This window comes from Colius striatus, chromosome 5, assembly GCF_028858725.1.
Source record: "Colius striatus isolate bColStr4 chromosome 5, bColStr4.1.hap1, whole genome shotgun sequence".
Classification (NCBI taxonomy): domain Eukaryota; kingdom Metazoa; phylum Chordata; class Aves; order Coliiformes; family Coliidae; genus Colius; species Colius striatus.
The window spans coordinates 29,041,281-29,064,271 of record NC_084763.1 but is presented as its reverse complement, the minus strand read 5'-3'; the positions used below and the strand labels follow the sequence as shown (position 1 = coordinate 29,064,271).

Sequence of the window (22,991 nt, the reverse complement as noted above, 5' to 3'; positions counted from 1 at the left end):
GATAGACATATAGATGAGACTTCGAATAAGTGTTGGCTTATGTCAGAATAAAGGTAAAACAAAATTATGACACTAGAAATATGAAACCTGCATATGTAACAGTAGAAGTGACAAAGTGTCTGATTTTTCCTTAATTGCCTTTCAGTCTTAAGATACTTTTTATAACTAAAGACAAATTTACATACCAAGTTAAAAGCTGTTTAAGATTTAGCCCACATTAAAAATTATGACTCATTTTTAAAAATGACTCAACTTTAGATAAGGAAGATAGAGCACTGATTTGAGACTAGAATTTGGTTTACCATCTCTCCCCACAACCAGAAAACAAAAAAAAAGGAAAGTTTGCCCAGATCACTCCAGAAAAATTCTTGAAAATCACTTTTTATTAGAAAAAGACACTTATAAGACAACTTATACAAAGCTCAGCATAAATCACACGCTATATACAAAAAAAAATTTACAATTTAAAGTGAAATAAGCACTAGAAAATTACTCTATTACAAGTAATTCTCTTACAAATCCAGATACATTGTTCAATCTCAACAGAAATTCATAACCTACATAATTATTGGACTGTAACTTTTACACCTCCAATGAAGAGTAATAACAATAAAAAGTACAGTAATAACCACTTTCTACATCTATTTCCCTTCTGTAAATTTTATACAAAATGAAAAACATCACAGGCATCCAGAGTCCTACCACAGTCAGGTTCAGAATGTATATATAGAACCCTTAGAAAGATTTTTCCATACATCTTATTTTGCTTGGGAAAAATAAAAGGTACAACTTTCAATACACAGTTTTCTGCATGGCAACAAAGCATAGCTCAAAAGTCCTGCTGGATAGCTAAGTCAGTGAAAAGCATCTGGAAAAACCCAGAACTCAGTTGACATCACAATTTTTGTACAAGTTCTTATTATTCCATGACCTTTTAGTTTGTGGATGCAACCATACAAATACACGTGTAGGGTTTTTTTTCCCTTTTGCACAGTTTATTTTATTTAGATAATGTTTTTGCTCAAGCTACAGCTATGCTTAATCTAAAGCTTTAATGGCCTAGAAATACCAGTATGTTAAAACGGCCAAGTCTGCCAATGAATCTGTATACATCACCAAGGTAAAAAAACTATTCATCTTCCAACAAAGAAAGGTTATTCTAGCAAAAATATGCTAGAATTTACCTAGAATGATTCAGTCTTGCAGTATGTCTGCATTGCTAAATGATGCCTGACGACTGACATTGAACCAGAAGGCAGAACCAGTAGAAGCTTCCCATACATAAATCTGCAGCTATGTGACAAAGCTCTATTAATAAAGGCTATGCCTCAGTTTTGATTTGTGGCTTAAGAGATCTTTTGATGACAATTTCACACCAAAAAAAAAATTTAAAGCCTTAAGTGAGATAAATAATTTTGCTTTTCTTGTAATTAAGAATCAAATCCTATTCCTGTCTTGAATTGAGTGGCTAGGCTGGGATAGCAATCATTGTCCAGCAGTCTGAAGCAGAACTTCCCTCACTAGTTGCCACAAATAGTTTGAGTAACACTCCTTAAACTGGAAAATTTGAGTGACTGCATCCTCTCTCAAATCATATTCCCATTGAATTCCATAACAAACAATTAGGAAAAAGCTTCTTAGAAATGCAAGCAGAACTCCATGAAGATGCCCAAATAAAAACAGTGGCAAGTGACTTCTATAACGAGAAATGGAGGAGGCGGAACAAGAGGCATGCAAGAGAAGTGAGAACAGCAGCTCCTATTGCACAGAAAAACTTCCTCCTTCCACTCATCCTCCCTGCTGAGGCCTTGCATCACAAGGAGGAAAATGGATCCACTTTACCTATTGCTATATACTAAATGATACTATACATACAATCAAGGACTTCTTTATGGGGGGAAAAAAAAAAAAAGCAGTACTGCCTGCCTGTGCCAGCACATCTTTAGTCCACATTAATAAAAAATGTCTGGCAGATGTTCAAATGAAAGTATACAGCAAACAACAGGGATTTGGGGAGGAATAGAGGCAGATTTATTTTTTGCCTGCTAGTAAGTTGTGGAATGAAGAAATAAATAGAAGACAAAAACATGCTCCAGAACTGCTGGTAATGCCTGTGTATACTTAAAAATATTTTGAGATTAAAAAAAACTAATTGTATTTTACATTTAAAAATGACTACTTGCTCAGCTTCTATTGTACTCCTTTTTCTTCTGATTTCAGAAAATTAAGGCAGAAAGAGTTTGAAAGATACTCTGAGTGCATGTCTGAGAGCAAGGTTGCAAAGGCTGGGGGTTCCCTGGAGCTGGGAGGAACCCTGTAGCTTGCTGGGAATGGGCCTGGCAGACAGGGCCTGTCACAGCATCACAGCCCCAGGGCAGCCCTGGGGGCAGTCCCAGGCACAGGCATCCCAGCACCTCCACAGCAATGCACAGGGCCAAGGCTATCAAGGACTCTTGGGAGCTGAAGACCAGCCCTGCTGCTGTGCTGCACCTAGCCCTGGGCCACAGACTCTGGGACACCGAGGGGAGTCCAGGCAGAGACAGTCAGGCCTGGCTGTACTCTCAGGGTCTGGAGTTAGCATACCCTTATCCTAAATTCATGAGGTGAGAAACTCATGCTATATTGCAAATCATTCTAATACTGGGCTTCAAAATGTGGTATTTGTGTATATAGTTTACATGTTATACTTCAAAAATAGCTTGCTCTGAGATTGGGAAGGAAGAGACATCTCTTCAGATCCCATCACTCTGCTTGAGCCTGAAAACTAATACAAATCTTTATCAAGTACCTTTGCAGTTCCTTCTGTCCCCTTTCTCATTTCCTGCTTATTTATAGCTGATCGCAATATCTGACACAGGCTGCCAGCTCATAACCTTTCCATTTAGAATGATCATGAAATCATTCTCAATCAAATTAAGGAAGTAATGCTATTGACAATGTATTTCATCCTCAAACACTAACTCTAAGCACTAACTTTAACAGTAAAGAAACAAATCATTTTGCTTTGAAATTTAAAGAGCATTAGTTCTGACTTCAAATGAAAACAAAGAAATGGCTTTATAAGTGTCAGAATACTTGTAGAGGATTTGAAACCTATATTTTCAGAAAATACAGCAGTCTGCTTATTTCTATTAAAAATATTATTTGTATTTTAAATAATGTATAATTTTTAAGATATATACTTTGTACTCATTACGCATTTAATCTAAATTGTAATTATGGCTTCAAAAATTATTGACTAGGATATATGAATATATAGTATTTTCTTACATACCTATGCACTTAAACACAGGTCTATAAAAAAATTAAACTCTTTTTTGAGATCTTATAAAAACAAGTAGCTTTCTGGAACTCCGTACCCCTTTAATCCTAACATTATCCTGTAATCAGTTTTCTGTGTTTTTTTCCCCATCAATCTCTTTTTAATTTATATTTTCCCACTATTTCATTTTTCTCCGGTCTTATTCCTCACAATAGATGTTTGCTCTTTTGTGCTACCACCAATTAATAGTTTTTGGGTGATGAATATAGTAGTACACAGGTATCTCTCAAAATTTTTCTCCCTGTTTTTGAAAGAATCACCACGTTTTTCTTTAGGGAAATGCAAAATAGATTGCTTTCAGTAAGACAGACTTTTAGTCAAAGGGAGTGGTCCTGAGAAAGCAATGAGAAGTACCATAACTCTAGATTGATTTTTCCCTTAAAACTCTAATGATAGACTGTTGAATAAATATAGTAGAACAAATGAAAAAAGATGCAATTACAAAGCCATCAAGTGAAAAGCATAGAAGCCAAGTGACTCTTACTAAACAAAGTTTAGCCACTCAGTGAACAGAAAAGACATACGTGACAATGTCATGAAATAAATCTACCCCACAGCAAACCAAAAACTCCATGAAATAAACTGGGGAAAATGCAGCTTATACTTAAATGAGAGAAGGGTAAAACAAAGTCCTGTGAATTCTGAATACATACATAACTAAGAATTATGCCAAATAAGATCCCTCACACAAGTCAAGCAAATTTAATAATTATAAAAAATATTTAAGGTATTTCTGCTGTCTTTTTTTGAATACTATTACATAACATGCTCACATCTATAAAAACTCACTGAAAATATGGAGATATGTATGGAAGTTGCTATAATGAAGAATGTAAGTTCTCATGACTTTTGCCATGGCCTAGTAGGATGGGAATCTTTAAAATAAAACATGGCAGTGTCTGTCTTTCAAGAATATGGCACATTAGATTCAGACTCCATTTACGGTTGCTATAAACAACATTGAACCAGTTACCTTACAGACTTTACTAGAGCCATATCCAACACACCAGTACCAAGATCTTTTTTCATTACCCTTTCCATTTCTCAAAAAAACCCTTCATTAAAGTTAGTAAAATGTCATTCCTTTACAGTTCAAATAACAGCATAAGGCAAATCAAGTCTTTTTCCACCTCTGAGTTTTTCAGAATAATATCTTAAATATTATATTAACTGAATTATATTATATATTATATAATATTAACTGAAGAATTTTGTTCACAACGATACTATGGACAGTTACAATAAGTGCAATACTGACTAAATAATTTTTTTTCTAAAGTAATTTTCTCACTTAATTATCATGATTATGATCAGAACATCTTCTAGCAAGTTCACCAGGATTTTCTTCATTAAAATCTGTTTCCAAATCACAAATCAGTTCCCTATCTTTGGTTAGGTCTTTCCTTAGATCAGCCCTGCCACAAATCCTGCCAACGATCAATGACCTTGGAGCAGGAAACATTTACCTTCCCAATCCATTATATTAACAGCCTAGACAAAAAAAAGTAATGAAGGACATAAATCACTTTACTAAAAAAATCTTTTCTGCCATCTGTGCTTCAAACTACAAAGATGTGCCCTTAAACATACATTGAGTTTAGGTTAGAAGAAGAAGATAAGTGTCTCTACTGTAAGCTTAACATAAACTTAACAGAAGTTTCTTCAAATGTTTTATGAACATATAGCCCTAAAATATAGGTATTGTAACAACATTACATTAACAAATCTAGCACGAAAACTTCAGTAACTGGCATTCCTCAACTTAATGTTGCCAGGGTCAAAAGGCAACATAACAGTTATGAACTAACAACACTCCCAGGTCTCAGAATACAAATTTATATCCCTTCCTAATCCATTATTTTTTACCTCAGTATGCTGATATAGAACAGGTTTATTTATTTGATTTTATATTTTTCAGTCAGGAAGGTTAAAATTATACTCTCCAGAGCATATAAGATCAAGACAATTTCAGTAAAGATGATCTGACAGCAAAAACAAGAGAAAAAACATGAGAAGGAAAGAAGGATGAAGAGTTAAGCTCCAAAGAAGCACAGAAGTAACAAGAGAAGCCAAATAAAAGATGGGGAGAAAGAAAGACGGGAAGAAGCGAATGAGATTTAAAAAAAAAAAAAAAAAGAAAGAAAGAAAAAAACCCCACAAGACAAAACAGAAGAGGAAAAAGTTAATTCTGATCTTCTTCCCTTCTGTCACCTTTCTCTTCTTTTGCTCCTTCATACTTTTTTTCTTCAAGTTGTAACTAATGTATCTTATAGTCAAAAACTCCCAGAAATGCTGTAACACTTAAAAAGATCTTAAAGGATCTAAAAATAAAATCTTAAAATGGTCCAAGTTCCCAGAGACCTGAATTTTCTGATGATCTAAAAGGATGACTTCCTTTTCAGAATAAAGATATTCCATAAAATGTTTCTTATGTGAGGAAAAACAATTAATTACAAGTTAATATTGGAGTATTCAAAAAGAAAATATAGTTGCAGGTTGAACTTTTTTCCAAATTTTTTTATTCACCATTAACTTGCAGCTGAACACTCCCAATGTGTCGTAAGTCTGATCATTTAAAAGTATTTAAATGTAGTAAGACATTAATAAAATAGTTTGATTTAAGCAAAGAGAAAAAGGCAAGAGTGACTGGAAAGAAATTAACTTAAAAACCTCAGGAACAGACTAACTGACAGAGAGTTATATTCCAATTCCAGTAAAGTCACATTCCAAGTAAATGGAAGAGCAAAACCATCTGTGAACTTTCTGACTCAACTGTTTGTGGGAAACAGACTTATTAGGCATAGATTGCCTTGGTTCAGGAAAAAAACAACAGGAAAAGGAAAGTTGGCTAATTCAGTGCAAGACATAAGAGAATGTAAAGAAAACAAAACCAAAGTCAGAATTCAGAGATTTTTCAAAGGATGGTAAAAAAAACATTTTAGACTTTTCCCTTGCTTTTCAAGCTGGGCTCTTCCTTTCCTGTGTTCTATTGTGTTCTAGAATTAGAAAAAGCAAAATATTTTAATATTTCCATTGCAAAAATGCTAGAACATTTTAACTCAAGGAATCTGTTCTTGAGAAAATAGACACTGCAATTAGGCTCCAGGACATGCAATATACAGTAGATAATATCACATTAAAAGATTAAGAAAATTCATTTCAAGGAAAGATAAAATCTAATGTCTATAAGCTGAGGAGTATGGTTTTCCTTAAGCAATGTCATCATGCTTTATTAGAGCCTATCGTATGTTTTAAATACCACTATATAGACAAATATGAAACAACTGTAAAGTCAAATTTACTGAATGCTATTTAGCAACTAATATGCTTCAATAAGAAATGCTATAAACAATAAATGTGTATCAGTTTTACTTGGTATTTAGGATGACTCAAGCTGGGCTGTTCCATTCCTCCTGCACCCTCAGTCCTATATGCCCTTTTTCATTCTCCAACAAGGTAAATTCTCTTAAAAGGTATATTTTTAAGCTTGGATGGGGTCTGAGATAGCCACATTTATTTTCAAGTTTCTCACAGAGCAATGACTTGGTTTTGTTCTAATGCTTTTGTAACATTGCGTAACTCAGTCAAATAAAGCTTATTCCAGACTATGCATTAAAAAAGATGACAGAGACTAAACGACTTACTAGCTTTCACTATGTATGAGATCATGGCCTTCAAGATAAGTCATATAATAAAGACTCAGTCTCCTGAAAGCAATGACGCACAATCTTATGCACCACTAAGAAATATGCCAGACCCTTGTCAGAATATCTCAAGCTTAGTGTCACTCACAGACCCCACGCCAGAGAACATATTCATATAAATCACATGAAAATAGTCTATAATTTACCCCCATTTTCTCTGTCTTCTAACTCTAAATTTGTGTCTTCAACTCTAAATTTGAAAAAACAAAACAACTCCCAAGATAAGATATGGATACAAATATAAAGAAAATGGCTAGACAGGACAATAGCTTATTTTACATAACAAACGCTGAAATTTTTGAAGCTGCCTTCAGATATCACAACACTAAAATGAAAATCCTAAGGCCACAGAGAAACCTCTCTTAAACGGCTTCACTTAAATTTACATATTACGCTTAAATAAGACTGAAAACTATTTGCTTTTGTCCCATCAATGCAAGTTGATAAAACTTTTAGTAGGAATTTCCTTTGTCAAAAAATAAAATCAATTTTTTCAGTAGATAACATATTCATTTTTTGACAATCAGATTACATTTCATTTTTTTCTTCCAAGTAAAATATTGAAATATTTTATTCTGCAAGTATTCAAATGTTTCAAAAAGGAACACCACAACATTTTGTTTCAAAAGAATTCGTTGTTCTGTGTGCCCACAAATGGCACTATTATGTAAAGATATCCTGATTAGCTTGAACCAGGCACTGGAGGAATACTAATGCTCTTGAAATAAACTGAAAATAGGCTCCAGCTGTGCTGCTGCACCAGTTTTCTGCTCATTTCTAGCTTAGGAATCTTTACACTGCACTGCAAAGTACAGCACATGAACAATGCTCCTCCAGGAAATTCTGAAACGTGACAGCCTTTTCTTCTTGTAGGAAGATCGAAGTCAGCATCCAGTACACAGGTACCCACCCCCTCCCCCGCCACCTTCTGGCTCCATGCAAGGTCTCAGTTTCACCCATGAACATTCACTCTCTTGCCAGACAAGGCTGTAAGGATGACCTTAAGCAGAAGTGGAGAGCCGTTTGTATGGTAACTGGACAGCTGCAAGAGAATGACGCTGAGATGAAGAGAGAGGACATGAATCCCAGCAGAGAAGGGGTGGAAACAGGGACACCCATATGAAGGGGGTGAGGGAATAGCTGTTAACTGCTGTTGAGGGTGTGGATAAGGAGAAGGATAGCCTGCAGCAGCTGGAGCTTTCAAACTCAACAAAGCATCATGGCTGCCAGTGCTGGACTCACATTGAATACAGAAAATACACCATTTTACTGCTATCAGAATTCAAGTAATTCCCTGGAAACTTTAATTACAAATACAACAATATGCATCATGTGGAGATAATTGTAAGCACAAAAAAAACCCAGAAAATCAGAATGAAGGCTTCTCGTTCAACCTGCTGGGAGTCCTGTGAAGGCACTGAGCACTTTACAAAGATCAAGAATTGACTTCTGTCCAATTTTTAAAAGAACAGCTATAACTCAATTTTTTTAAAAGCTTGAAAGCAATTCAGTAGATAGTTTGAATACAGAAAAACACATAATTTTTTTGTATATAGAACTACTTCTTACTTTTCTGAGAACACAATGAACAAATTCTTTCACCAGAGGAATACTGCATAGTCTTTTATTCTCACCTTGCCTTCCTGATTATGTAGCTTCTGTTTACTCCAGCTCTCACATAAACCCTTGATCATTTCATGCACATGAGCTTGCTTCCCATTAAGCTTTCTTTCCTCTGTCTTTATTTTATCCAAAATTTCTCTAATTTTCTTAATTGTTACTTCTTTTTTCCCCCACCTGTCTCCCAATGACTTAACTTTTATTCCTGATGGCTACATACTTCCAATTTTTTAATCAAAATAAGTAGCTAATGAAAATCAGACCTTATCTACTTCATTGTTCATTCTTTCCATCATTTTACTTGATCTGCACCACTTTTATAAAGGCAAAGGATTCATATTATTTAAAAAAAATATCCTGTTCTGACTGATTAAAACTAGAGAAAGCAAGATAAAATGAAATGGGATGGTCTTGCAGAAGAAATATTGACAATGAATTAATTTAATAGAGAGCAGTGATGCATACCCTGTACAAACTAATAGTTTTTTAAAAAATAATTTTTAAGAGCCATGAAGATTTCAGATTAATTTTTCTTTTTAAAAAAAGCCTCAAAAGTCCAAAAGCAGAACACTAAAAATGCTTGGTAGTTTTAAGCTACTATTTCAGTCTCCAGACTTGAAAATGGAGATTCTACATTCCCCTAAATGCTTCAAATTACTTGTTCAACAGCAAAACTGCATGACATTTCAAAATGCATCTGGACACACAATGTGTGTCTACAATCAGGAGATGAGTGCTGCTGCTATTTTACCAGATCATAGAATCACAGAATCATAGAATGGTAGGGGTAGAAGGGACCTTCAGAGATCATCTAGTCCAACCCTCCTGCAGAAGCAGGTTCACCTAGATCAGGTCGCATAGAAACATGTCCAGGAGGGTCTTGAAGACCTCCAAGGAAGGAGACTCCACATCCCCCCTGGGCAGCCTGTGTCACTGCTCTGTCACTCTCACGGTGAAATAGTTTTTTCTCATATTTAAGTCGAACTTTTTGTGTTCCAGCTTCATCCCATTACCCCTTGTCCTGTTACTATCTACTACAGAAAAGAGGGATGCCCCAACCTCCTGACACTCACCCTTTAGATATTTATAAATGCTAATAAGATCATCCCTCAATCTCCTCTTCTCCAGACTAAACAGCCCCAGTTCCCGATCTGTACACAATATGACACCAACTAAAAAAAGCAGTCAGAAAAATCGCAGCTCTGATAGCACACTCCGAAACTACCTACCAGTGGTCACATGGCAAGGGCTGGAAGTACCCACTTTTCAAATGTCCCATGGATCACTGAATTTATGCAGCATAAGCCAAAAGGCATTTATCCACAATTAAGTATGTACAGTAGGGTAGAAAAAAAACCCAAACCAGCCTCTATAATATGTATGCAAATATCTTTTCAGAGTTATATGAAAGACTAAATACTTAGCCTAAGTTGAAAGCAAGCATCAGTACAAGTGGGAATCTCTCCTGGTGAAGTGTGGTTCCATGAAAGATTAGATCAAGACTGATATTCTGCATAACTATTAACACTAAAGATTGATTAATAAAAAAACCCCACATTTTAATCTCTTTTGAAAAATGAGAAAGAAAATCAGGTAGGATCCACATCTCAGAAGAGGATATTTAGGCAGCACTTATGGAATAGACTGAGTAGATACACACAGGCATTTAGTAAAACAATGCAGAAATCAAATCTCCAGGGATGCTCTACAATCTGTAAAAGAAAGCAGATATCAACTCCTGTAAGCTAAAACTACTTGAGAACTGGAGGTGTATGTTTATTCTTCCTATCACTGTTTTCGAAAGATAGAAGTATAGGTATGTGTTCTGCAACACGCTTGACCTAAAAATATGTTATTAGAGGCAAGTTCATAGTGATATATTAGCAGCCTGAATAAGGGGATCGCTTACAAAAACTCATTTGCTGTTATATACAGGATTAAATCTCAATTAAAAACCCTAACAGAGTCACCATCAGCAAGTGAACACAACTTCTTTATCACTGGCAACATGAACAGCAAACCCATGTGAACAGAGCTCTTACATATCTTTATTTGCTACTACACGACTCCCAAAGGGGAAAAACAAGACGTGATGAAATTCTTCCTGCATGGGTCAGAACAACTCTCTATATATACCACAATTCAGGTGAGCTTTCCTATGCTACAAAATTAGGTCATGCCTTACTTTAAATACCACATTTCAGGATAAAAGCTGCAGTACACATCAACTGGCAAATTTAACATTAACAAAAATGCAGCAACGTGATATGTACCTTATTCATTAATGTAAGTTATTTAGAGCAGTTTATGCAGCTTTGTACACTAGGAGCAACACAACAGACAGTGAGCTCTGACTCAGTTTCAAGCCAAATACTTTCTGTATTACAGAAACTAAATTATTAGTTTCCACTAGAATAGTTAAATGGAGATGTGATTATAACCCATTGTGCATAATTATGCAAAATCTGGTGTTGCTTTTTATGTCAACACAGATCCTGAATAAAGATCAACATACTTGTGCTTGGAACCTTTAGAAAACTTCAGATGCATGCCTCTCAGGGACACAATGATAAGCAGCAGAAACGACGTGATTTGTTTGGGGAGTTTTGGCTTGGTTTGGAGTGCCAGTGGAGGGGCTGTTGTTAGCTAAAGACAGTAGGCAGGTTGTGTGGCTTGATAACAAAATGGAGATCAAAAAAGAGCAGGAAAAAAAAGAAAATCATGTTCTTATGAAAGTTATTAATAGTGGGGAAAAAAAACCCATGAAATTTAAACTAAACATTCTGGTTATTTTTAAAAATATGAGGCTGGATAATTTTAAGCTCCAATCTGTACACAGAGGTACAAAGTTTTTAACTTACAGTCTATCTTGGAGAGTTTGCAATTTGAAACTGCAACTGATAATTTAAAATTATAGAACAGTATCATACACTGCTTGGGGACACCATGGTTCTCTTTGGAGGTATCACTTATTAGATCACAGATGAAATAATGAGCTTGTACTTGACCAGCAATGTATCAGAATTCATTGTGTCTGAAGCAAGACATAAAATAAAATGAATATGAAACGGGTCAGCATTCCTTTAACTATACCAGAAGGTTGTGCTGCCATTCAATGAGACCTGGACAGTCTGGAGAGTTGGGCAGAGAGAAATATAACGAAATTCAACAAGGGCAAGTGTAGATTCTTGAATCTGGGAAAGAATAACCCCAGATACAAGGGGATGAACTCTTAGAGACTAGTGCAGGGAAAAGGGTCTTGAGGGTTCTGGTGGTCAGCAGGATGACCATGAGCCAGCAATGTGCCCTCATGGCCAAGAAGGCCAGTGGCATCCTGGGGTGTATTAGAAGTGCTGTGGGCAGTAGGTCAAGAGAGGTTCTGCTCCCCCTCTACTTTGCCCTTGTGAGATGGCATCTGGAATATTGTGTCCAGTTCTGAGTCCCTCAGTTCAAGAAGGACAGGGAGCTGCTGGAGAGAGTTCAGCACAGGGTCACCAAGATGATTAAGGCAATGGAGCATCTTCCTTCTGCTGAAAGGCTGAGGGAGCTGGGGCTCTTTAGCTTGGAGGAGACTGAGAGATAATCTCATTAATGTTTACAAATATGTAAAAGGCAGGAGTCAGGAGGACGGAGACAGGCAGTTCTGAATTATGTCCAATGATAGCACAAGAGGCAAAAGTTGAGTTGTAAAAATAACATAGATCCATAAATTTTGGGCTACCAAAAGTTGGTAAACTCCAACTTTATTTGAAGCCATTTGTCTTTTTTTTTTTTTTTTCCCACAGCCTAATTATTTTATACCTTTTTCCCCTCAGGATTTTTACATCAAAAGAACTCTGAAACTCCTACATTCATAATGCTAAAGTGGTATAGTTACCATTTATATGTAACCTTAGTTCAGCACTGCAGTGATGGACTTAACACCCGCTCTTGGTTTGCATTTCTTCAATCTGCTTTCATAACCTGTAGTATCATTTCAATAATTTCTTAACCTTGTACAATCATAGAATCATAGAATGGTAGGGGTTGGAAGGGACCTTTAGAGATCATCTAGTCCAATCCCCTGTAAAAGCAGGTTCACCTAGATCAGGTCGCATAGGAACATGTCCAGGTGGGTCTTGAAGACCTCCAAGGAAGGAGACTCCACAACCCCCGTGGGCAGCCTGTGCCAGGGCTCCATCACCTTCACAGTGAAAGAGTTTTTTCTTAAGTGGAACTTTTTCTGTTCGAGCCTCATCCCATTACTCCTTGTCCTGTCGCTAGCTACTATAGAAAAAAAAGATGGCCCAGTCCCCTGACATCCACCATTTAGATACCTGTAAATGTTAATGAGTACTCCCCTCAGTCTCCTCTTCCCTAAACTAAACAGCCCCAGTTCCCGCAGCCTTTCCTCATATGAAAGATGCTCCAGTCCCTTGATCGTCTTGGAGGCCCTGTGCTGGACTCCCCCAAGAAGTTCTTTGTCTCTCTCAAGCTGAGGAGCCCAGAACTGGGCACAGGACTCCAGATGAGGCCTCACCAGGGCAGAGAAGAGGGGGAGAAGAGCCTCCCTTGACCTGCTGGCCACACTCTTCTTGATGCGTCCCAGAATGCCATTGGCCTTTTTGGCCACAAAGGCACGTTGCTGGCTCATATTTAGTTTATTATCAATCAGCACTCTCAGGTTTCACTCTGCAGAGCTGCTCTCCAGCAGTTTGACCCTCAGTCTATACTAGTGCATGAGGTTGTTCCTTCCCAGATGCAGGACTCTGCACCTGTCCTCGTTGAACCTCATGAGGTTCCTCTCTGCCCAACTCCCAAGCGAGTTGATATCCCACTGAATGGCAGCACAGCCTTCTGGGGAATCAGCCAGCCCTCCCAGTTTGGTGTCATCAGTGCTCTTGCTGAGGGTACACTCTGTCCCCTCATCCAGGTCGTTCATGAAGATGTTGAACAAGACTGGCCCAGAACCGATCCCTGTGGAACTCCACTGGCCACAGGCTTCCAACTCGATTCTGTGCCATTGATCACCACCCTCTGGGCTCTGTCATTCAGCCAGCTCTCGATCCACCTCACTGTCCACTCATCCAAGTCGTACTGCCTCAGCTTTGCAATAACGATGTTATGGGAGAGTGTGAAAAGCCTTGCTGAAGTCAAGGTAGATGACATCTGCTGCTCTCATCTAGCCAGCTAGCTATGCACTCATAGAAGGATATCAGGTTATGGTCAAACAGGATTTCCCCTTGGTGAAGCCATGTTGACTCCCCCGATAACCATCTTTTCCTTCATATGTTCAGTGATAACATTCAGGATGAGTTGTTCCATCACTTTTCCAGGGATGGAGGTGAGGCTGACCGGCCTGTAGTTTCCTGGGTCATCCTTCTTGTCCTTTTTAATGACTGGAGTGACATTGGCCTTTCTCCAGTCCTGAGGCACTTCACCTGTCCTGCATGACTGTTCAAAAATGATGGAGAGAGGCTTAGCAATCACATCAGCCAGCTCCCTCAGTACTCTTGGATGCATCCCATCAGGACCCATTGACTTATGAGCCTTAAGCTTGGCCAACAAGTCTCTAACCTCTTCCACCCAGGGCAAGTCCTCTGCTGTCCTGGCCATCCTATTATCCTTGCCGCACTGCACTTCCTGAGGGTCAGCCTTGGCCATAAAGACTGAAGCAAAGAAGGCATTCAGTACTTTGGCCTTCTCTGCATCCTTGGTCACCAGGGCACCCTCTCTGTTTAGCAGTGGGCTCACTTTACCTCTCACCATCCTTCTGCTGCTGACGTACTTGAAAAATGTTGTATTACGTCACATACATACATAGTTTCTAATGCCTTAGAAACTGTCCAGTACTGAAGTGCCTCTGTTCAATAAACCACTCAGACACATACAGTATATAGACTATCTTCCCATCTTCCTGTCATAACTGGCTAAAATTTTCACCATTTCATTAATTTCCAACTCTACAGTACATAGAGTCTCATAAAGTACATGGTCCATGTTTTCCTCCAAAGCAGTGGTGTCAGTAATGACTGTCAGGGTCATTAAATAATCTATTTCGATATGAGTAAGGATTCTAGGTTCTGTACCATCTCTGTAGTGAATTTCAAGCATCAATAATGTATTAAAAGTAGAAATTGCTCAGCACCTAAAAAAACAAACAACAACCATCAAACAGTTAACAAAGATATCAAAAGCTATTTGTTATGCGTTCATGACTGAAAACATTTATTAATAGGCCAGTTACTTCTGGGAAATACATTCTTTAAAACAAATTCATTCTCACCAACTATCATTACTTCAACAATTAATTTGAATGTCTCAATTATGTGAATTATTTGTACCCTTTAATGTCAAAAAAGAAATAATTTATACTTTCAGAAACTATGCAAGAAAATATTACACTGGAATTTAATCACAAGTTCTTGTCTCAATATTCCATACTGATTTTTAAGAAAAAGACATATGATAACCAAATATCTGAAAATTCTAAAAAATCCAGTAATGTACTCAAAAAGCCATTATACTTTGCAATGCAGCCAACAAAACTATGCAGTGACACTCCATAACACCCACTAAAATTCTTCCAAAGCCACACGAAAAGTAATATATTTTTAGTGCTTTGAATAAACAATTAAAACATTCATAATTATAAGCACATTTAAAATTGTTGCTGCTTTTAATTGGCAGAAAACAACGGAGAAGAACACAATCCAGGGTCCTTCAACCCTGACAAATGGGATAGGGAGAGAATCCGCCTGACACGATCAGGCAGCCCTAAGCCCACTCTTTTTCAAACAGAGGCTTAAATCTGAAACATCAAGGGCAAACTGTCTCCTGTTCTCAGAAGCAACAAGGAAGGTACCTTTGGCTCTCTTTTCTCCGGAAATCAATGCAGAACAGTGTAAATAGTAATGTTAATAGCAAAGTATGTTTTTTCAGTGGATGGACTGGATTAGCAGTTTTCTCATTCCCTCTTCTGGCACATGAAGCTTTGTTGGACTGAGGGGATCCAACATGATTCTTAGAGTTTAAAAGCCATAAAAGAAAAGAGGCATCATCTGTTCACTCAGATCTTTTTTTTTCACTTTATCTGATGAGTCATAGATTGTCACCATTTGAATTACACTTTCAAGCTCTTCTATAGAAACACAAGAACTTAAAATACATGCTTTTAATAGGAGTTGAGATTCTGCCACTGTCACATGGCTCCTCAATTAGTCTGTTCTCCCTTTCCTTTGTTCTTTCAAGGCTTGGTGAACTGTAATTCTCTGTTTTTGTGACATCAGGCTCATTTCCACAGCAACCAATTGAATTATCCCCCAAATCTTTATAATAGGATACAAGCAATAGGAACAGATGAACTCTTAAGAAATAAAAGCTTCTCACTGTTTACATGCAAATGTCCATAGAAACAACCAAACAATCAAGAGAAATGTCGAAGTTAGAGAAACACAGGAAATCTAACAAAGGCATAATCAATGTTTATATATTTTACGACGTATACACTTTCAATAATCTTATGACCATATGTCAGATTTTTCATAATTACAATATATGTTCAATAGCACTAACAGGTGATGCTGCAACATTTGGCAGTAATGCCTGGTCATATATATCTGCTCAGCTTCAAACCCAGGCAGAAATCATTTTTGACAACAGAAGCAAAAAACACAGTGAGGTTACACCACTTTCTTTTCAGGATTCTAAGACATGAGGTATTGCTGCCAGCCACTGCACAGCATGGATCCCACAGTCACAGAAATTTGAGAACCATGGTTTCTATTTTGGACTTTGGAGGAACTCTTTTGATTTGCTTCTTGTAACAATACCATTGAAAATGGAAATGCATAGTCATTGACATTTCCCTTCAAGACTTATTCACAATTCCCTTTTATTGCAACAAAGGCGCAGCATTTGAGAGATTGACTATTATTTCATAGAATCACTACAGATGGAAAAGATCATCGAGTCCAACCACCAACCTCACACTGCCAAGTCCATCACTAAACTATGGATTTATCTGCATGTTTAAGAGTTAACACAAGCCCCAATACTATTTGCAGTGCTAGAGCTAGATCTTGCCCAGGCATCCAAACAGCCACTAGGCCTGTGGAAGCACTGGAAACCTAGTAGCATAATCTAGAAAACAACAGTATTTTCTTAAAAGGTCAAACAGCAAAAAAAAAAAAAAAGTATCAACACAACAAATTAAATACCTGTATGGTATTTAATGATATGGTGTTCACCTATCGCGTTTCACTGTTCAGTGACTGAGTAAACATTTCAGTTTCCTCTGGGTGTTGCAATCACTTTCTCTTTCCCACTCTCCCGGATGAAGCAGACATGCAAGATGGTTGCAAATAAAGTACCATCTGCTAGTGAGGCCACCAGTGCTCTTAATGATGGGACAGTGCCCCTCTGTGCTCAAATGAGAGGTAACAGCCTTTTTAATGGCATTTTATTGCTAGAGTCTGGGATCAATGCAACTTGGTACTATATAACAGGCTGCACTATTTTGTTTTCCTTCTCTAATTCCCGTAACATTTCTTCCACATATCTAAAGAGGTGAAAAACTTTGACACTTTTGCTAACTTTCCCAAAATGAACAAATAAAGCATGTTAGCACTAGCATAACTGAGACCATTTCCTCCATAATACTTTTGCTACTACTAAATAAAAGTTGCAAGTTTCTCAGCCATTGTATTTTTAACCCAGCCACTCAGTCATTCAAGAACCAGAAGTAGGTCTTTAGGACAGGAATTCAAGATAAAAACAGCTGGTGCTTCATTGATCTGATCCCAGTCTGGACCAATCTGTTGACACCTTAAAAAATTTTGAATTACAAGTTTACTCTAATGGCCTATTGCCTTCTCTGCTCTTACTACATGGACTAAGTCTCTTTCTGTTGTATGACCTACTGCTAGAAGTCTCTAGTCAACAGCAGTTAACAGTGATCTTGCACTTTCACATCTATAATCTCTTTATCAGGACTCCTGAACAAGTCAGGTATTTCTGGGGGCATCTTCTGATCTGCAGAGGAATAGGAAATCTAATAAATACGCGAGTATGTCCCAACTTTGCTATCTGATAATCACAAATGAATATGAATTCACTTTTTCCCCCCCTCTCTTAAAATGTCTCCCTGCAGCTGGCATAAAAAGTCATTCAACGCGATTTTACTTTGTGCTATTACTGCATATACTTCAAATAAAGTTCTAGGAAAGCCATTAATTCTTAAAAGATTGTCTTAAATTAGAATATATATAGTAGTCTGACAGAGACTGAAAGGATTCAAGTGCATTTGCCTTTATCACAGAATAAAGTAACCCCTGGCTATATTGATAGACCCTTTAGTGAAAGTAAGGAGGTCAGCACTCTCTTCTGTATTGTCCTTTTTACTAAGTGGCCTGTTGTATCTTAAAACAGGTTAAATGCTTTTCTTTATTATGAGTACAGAAGCAGGAAACAAGTTCTGCATGCACCTAAGTACCCCACCCGACTGCCACAAGAACGTTCCTCCTTACTCACCATTGTGGACAGTCATGTTAACTGGAGAACTGATTTGCTTCTGTTTGGGTAAAAAAAACATCTGCTAGTCATAGACTGGCATTTATCATGGCAGGAACACTAAGTATCTTATTAGAAAGACCACCTCAAAGATCTAGATCATACTGTACTGTTTTTTTAATAGCATTTTTCCTTAAAAAATGCAGAGTTTATCATATCTTTCTTACATTCTCTTCAAGATCTAGCATAGAATTCCTGATAAGACAAAGAAATCCACTAATACTTATCTACTCCCCCAAAAGCTTAATCTGTGAAACAATCTTCAGAGGCCAAGTCCCAACTATAATTGGTTAAATGAAAAATAAAATCACAGCTTTGTATCTTTTGTATTCTGGATTTCAATCTAACATGAGTCAAAGTTGGATCTAATATGTTCACCTGTGCAGACTGTATATATCGATCTTCCTTTGCATGGAGTTCAATTTTTTTTAAAGACTAAATCTGACTAGAATCTCAATCTATCAGATATTATATTTCTATACCATTTTCTCTCAAATGGTCCAACACAGGAACCTGTACCAGGGATTTAAATTCACGGATCTTATGAAAAAAAATTAGTGTTGTATTAATAATCATAGTTTCTCTCTCAGAAAAACTAAAGCAAGTGCCAAATCCTCATGCAGGGCTCCAATTTATTTTAATCATATTTTTAGTCCCCAGCCACACTGAGAATTGGAATTCAGATTCCACAAATCAGCAACTGACCCCTTTTTCTGGCCACTCCATTCACAATAAGCCTTTTATGTAAACAGGGGATCTGTCACAAGACCCATTATCCATCTCCATGAGGTTCTCAAAGTGCACTGGTTATCATACAGGTAAGACTGTCTGACTCCTGTCTTTCAGCCAGTCTGACAGGCTCAGACAAAACTTTGAGAATTCCATCTTTACTATCAGCAGCAGAAATACCATAAACTAAATTCTAATACTTCAGGTAGAACTGTTCCCAGTAATTACCAGCAATTTTCACTCTCCAGACACACAAAAATAGTTGGTTTTAGCAATCTGTATTCACTGATGAGGCCCACTCCCTTATTAGAATTGGCACAATACTAGGTGGCACTAGAAGCCTAGGACCCTCTGAGGGATTGCATACCGGGCTGTAGTTGCTACTGACCAGCTGCCACATGTATGAAGTTCCCCCCACAGGTTATCATTTATACTCATTGTAAAAGAAAACCTTTTCCATTTGTGAGGGCCACAGAATCAAACACACTCAAGAGTCTCTGGCAATTTAATTCTTGACCAAAACTTCTGCTGATCTTTCTGTTTCTCTTCAGAGATGTTTCTCCCAAGTCTTTCCTTCCTGTTCCCCTATAAAATTCTTAAACTGTCTAGTTCTTGCATAAGCTATTGATGCTACATCAAAAGATGCTGCAGCTGCATGTTGTTCATGTAGACAGTCATTTCAGCAGCACTTCAACATCTATTTCTATCTTCAGGCTGCAACAGTCTGCCCAAGTTCTCACCCACTAGCCTTGGAAAGAAAAAAAATCACTGCCAAAAAGTCTTTTTCAGGCTTTTTTCTCAGGGCACAGTTTGTTGACAAACTCAAAAGGACAAAACAAAACCAAGCTATTTCCCCAGAGTGCACATGCTGCCCAGAGCTGGGAGGCCTTTTCCTCTGCCTGTCTCCACCTACTAGGGGAAGGGCAGGTCCTCCTTGTTTTTTTTAAAGCGTAGCTGAATCAAATCGTCTTTCTTTAACTGTTTCCAATCTCTTCAGTATTTTCTCACCTGCTTTTGAAGCAAGATTCTCTAAATTCCCCTTAACATATAATTTGGACTACAACAGCCATAACACTTCATTTAATAAAAAGGAGATAGAAAATTCATTTAATAAAACGATACCAAAAAACCCATCCAAATTAATTATGCTTAAGATACAGACAGTAACCACAATGAAGATACTTACATCGTTTCTCTCCAATGCTCCTACAACAAATGCTACTGTTAGGAGTAGTACAGAACTATGCATAAACCTGATACTATACAGTTTACAAGAAACTGTCTCTGCCTGAAAAGTCCTACCCTATGCAGTGATATTTTTATGCAGAAAAAAAAATTTGCATCTTTCCACCTTTCTTTACCACAGCCAGTATTGATCACAAAATCTTCAGGATTTTTTTTCCCCTTGAGTGCATGTATTTCCCAAGAATCTTCAGGATTTAGCACGGGCTACATAGTTCTTGTTGCATTGATGTTACTGTTACTATATATAACAAGTACAACAGTATCTCAGTATCTTTATTTTCATGTATTCTTCTGAGGCCTTTTAAAAATAGGAAAAATTTTAAGTGTTACGAGATCTAAATAAAAATGCAAAATATTTTTCTACAAAATGAAAGAGGAGCAAAGAGAACAAAGAGGAATTGTCTTTGGAAATAATTATTCTTCTAAACATCATACATATGCATATTAACCGCAAAGAAACAAGTATTAGGTAATATGCTCTTTGAATACTAGAAATAGATTTTCTTCTTTTCAAAGTAATATCCAAACTGTTCAAAAAGATTCATTTGAAGTCCCAAATTATTTAAGTACAGTGAGCAGGTGAAGAAAGGTCTTAAACTCGACGTATAAAGTCATCCTGAACTAAACTTGAAAAGAGTTCAGTAAAATGAAGTACGGATATTCCTCAGATGAATTTACTGGAAGATATTCACTTACTATTAAGTTCTGAGTGTCATTTAGATTTTAAGAACAAGTGGTAAACTCATTCCTCTTTGCTGTTCAGCTACATTTACAGAAGTTGAGAAAAGCTGATACATATTCAGGAAAGAAATTTTACATTCAGGTTTTGTGTTCATCAGACAGTACACTTGGATAGAGCTGAGCTTCATACTATAAATATGTGATGAAGATGACAGGTAAACAAGATGTGGTAGGAACTTATCAATGGGATACCAAGGATAGTACTTGCACACAGAGCTGGAAGCAGACCTTGTTTAACTGTACTTGCAAGAGCAGACAAGATTTCATCAACTTGAGAGAAGATTAATTAATTAGAACTACACTGAACTGGGGTAAAGTATCTTTCAACCAGAAAGTGGAAAGCACATGCGCCTGTCAGAGAACTAGAGTCCTTGTGAGGAGTTTAATAGGTTTTCTACAGTGAAAGATCCACATACCCACTTCAGTGACTAAAAAGGGGATTTAGGTTAAATTCAGACCTCTAAGCACCAGACAGTTGAATTTATAATGTCAACACCCAATCAGCTTCCATTCTGAACATATAATTTAACTGTGGAAGTACTTTAAGCTTATTATCTGTGCAGTCTGTATCTCAATATGGTTTGAAAATTCCTTCACATGACTAAGGTCAATTGATGCAGATAAGCACCTCATCTAGGTACCTCTTGAGTTCTATTACAGACTAAAGATAAGAAGAGGCACTTAATTTGTCTCTTTAAACCTGGGTAGACTCATTTTTCTACTATTCTCACAAACCGTAATTATTGCAGATGTGACTGATTTCAGCAAAGTCTGGCGGTAACAGTTACCTTTATAACACAGGTGTGACACAGGCTTCCTTCTCGTTAGTGGAAAGACTGAGGATATGGGTTCTGAGTCTTTTGAGGTTGAAACGCAAACAAAACTCCCTCACTCCTATAAATGTGCCCTGTCTGCTATGCAGTACAACAGTCTGGGTTACCACTCCTTCCAATACTGGACCAAGGAAGGGCTACCAGACTACAAAAATGATGTGTGCTTGCTTGAGTGGAATGTGGTGGCTCAGGGTGTCACAAGCAAAACACTATCTCATTCCAAGGTCAGCTTCAGTTGAGGGGATTCCACTTGAAAACTGATCTCTGAGGGTTTTTTCTGACCATCAAGCAAATATGCAAGCCCTGGAAATGCATTTTAAAGAGATTTTCTGCGTGGGTAGGCATATGAAATGCAGAACAATTCTCCTCTCCTGTAAAAAAATGAGCAAGCTTTCTTAACCTTTCTTGTTTCCTGCCCTTTCACATGACAACTCCTCCTTCATTCTTTGTAGTTTTCAAAACATAACATTAGAAAGATAAGTTACAGACCCCCACCTTATTTTTTTTACCTCCAAAGAACATATATACTTATGTTAAAAAAACCCAAAACATAAACCAAAATGTAATCTCTTACCTGGCAGCAAAAAGTACAAATCATATTATATTTTGCATTGAAAATATTATTTTTTAATTATCCATAAAAATAAAATACTTTAGAAATTACATACATTCTGTATATTTCTGAAGCTGAGAGAACTCTCCAGGACTAAGGTTAACCCACTTCTCCTGGCTCGTCATAGTGGCAGTTAAAAGTCCTCGTTAAATATCAGAAAAACATTTCCTTTGACCCAAGTGGTAATCCATAAAGATTTGTAGCTTCAGTTCACAGAGCTTGGAGACTGGAGGGATCGCATCGCTCTATGTGGATGAAGTTTTTGATGCTAAAAACGGTTCCCAATGCGTTGGTCCAGTGGTGAGTTATAGCACTGTTAAAAGAGCAAACATTAGAAGTGTAAATACCAGGTTTTCTTATGGGATAACTGTAACCCATAAACATTTCCTTATACACAGTTTTGCTCAAAATCTTTCAATGCACCATTTGTCCATAAATAGTTCTATTTCCAAAATTGTATCATTCTGAATGCTTATGTGCAGCATTACTAATCAAAAAGTACAGACTATTTATGATTCTATCTTGTGTGGGGATGTTTCAGATTTAGTAACACCACTGCAACAGTAGACACTATTTATCAGTAATCTTAGTTCCCCATGATTTTAAAATCAGATTCACATAACTGAGTTTGTATT

The 22,991-nt window shown here is 37.2% G+C and overlaps 1 protein-coding gene across 1 annotated transcript in view; it reads right to left on the bottom strand.

Moving 5' to 3' along the window:
• DGKB (diacylglycerol kinase beta) overlaps window positions 1-22,481 on the bottom strand; it is a 324,193-nt gene extending 301,712 nt beyond the window's left edge. Inside the window, exon 1 of the mRNA XM_061996392.1 lies at window positions 22,412-22,481. Within this exon, the coding sequence (XP_061852376.1) occupies window positions 22,412-22,481 (70 nt within the window). The remainder of the gene's footprint in view (window positions 1-22,411) is intronic.
• Between the last annotated feature and the right edge of the window lie 510 nt (window positions 22,482-22,991).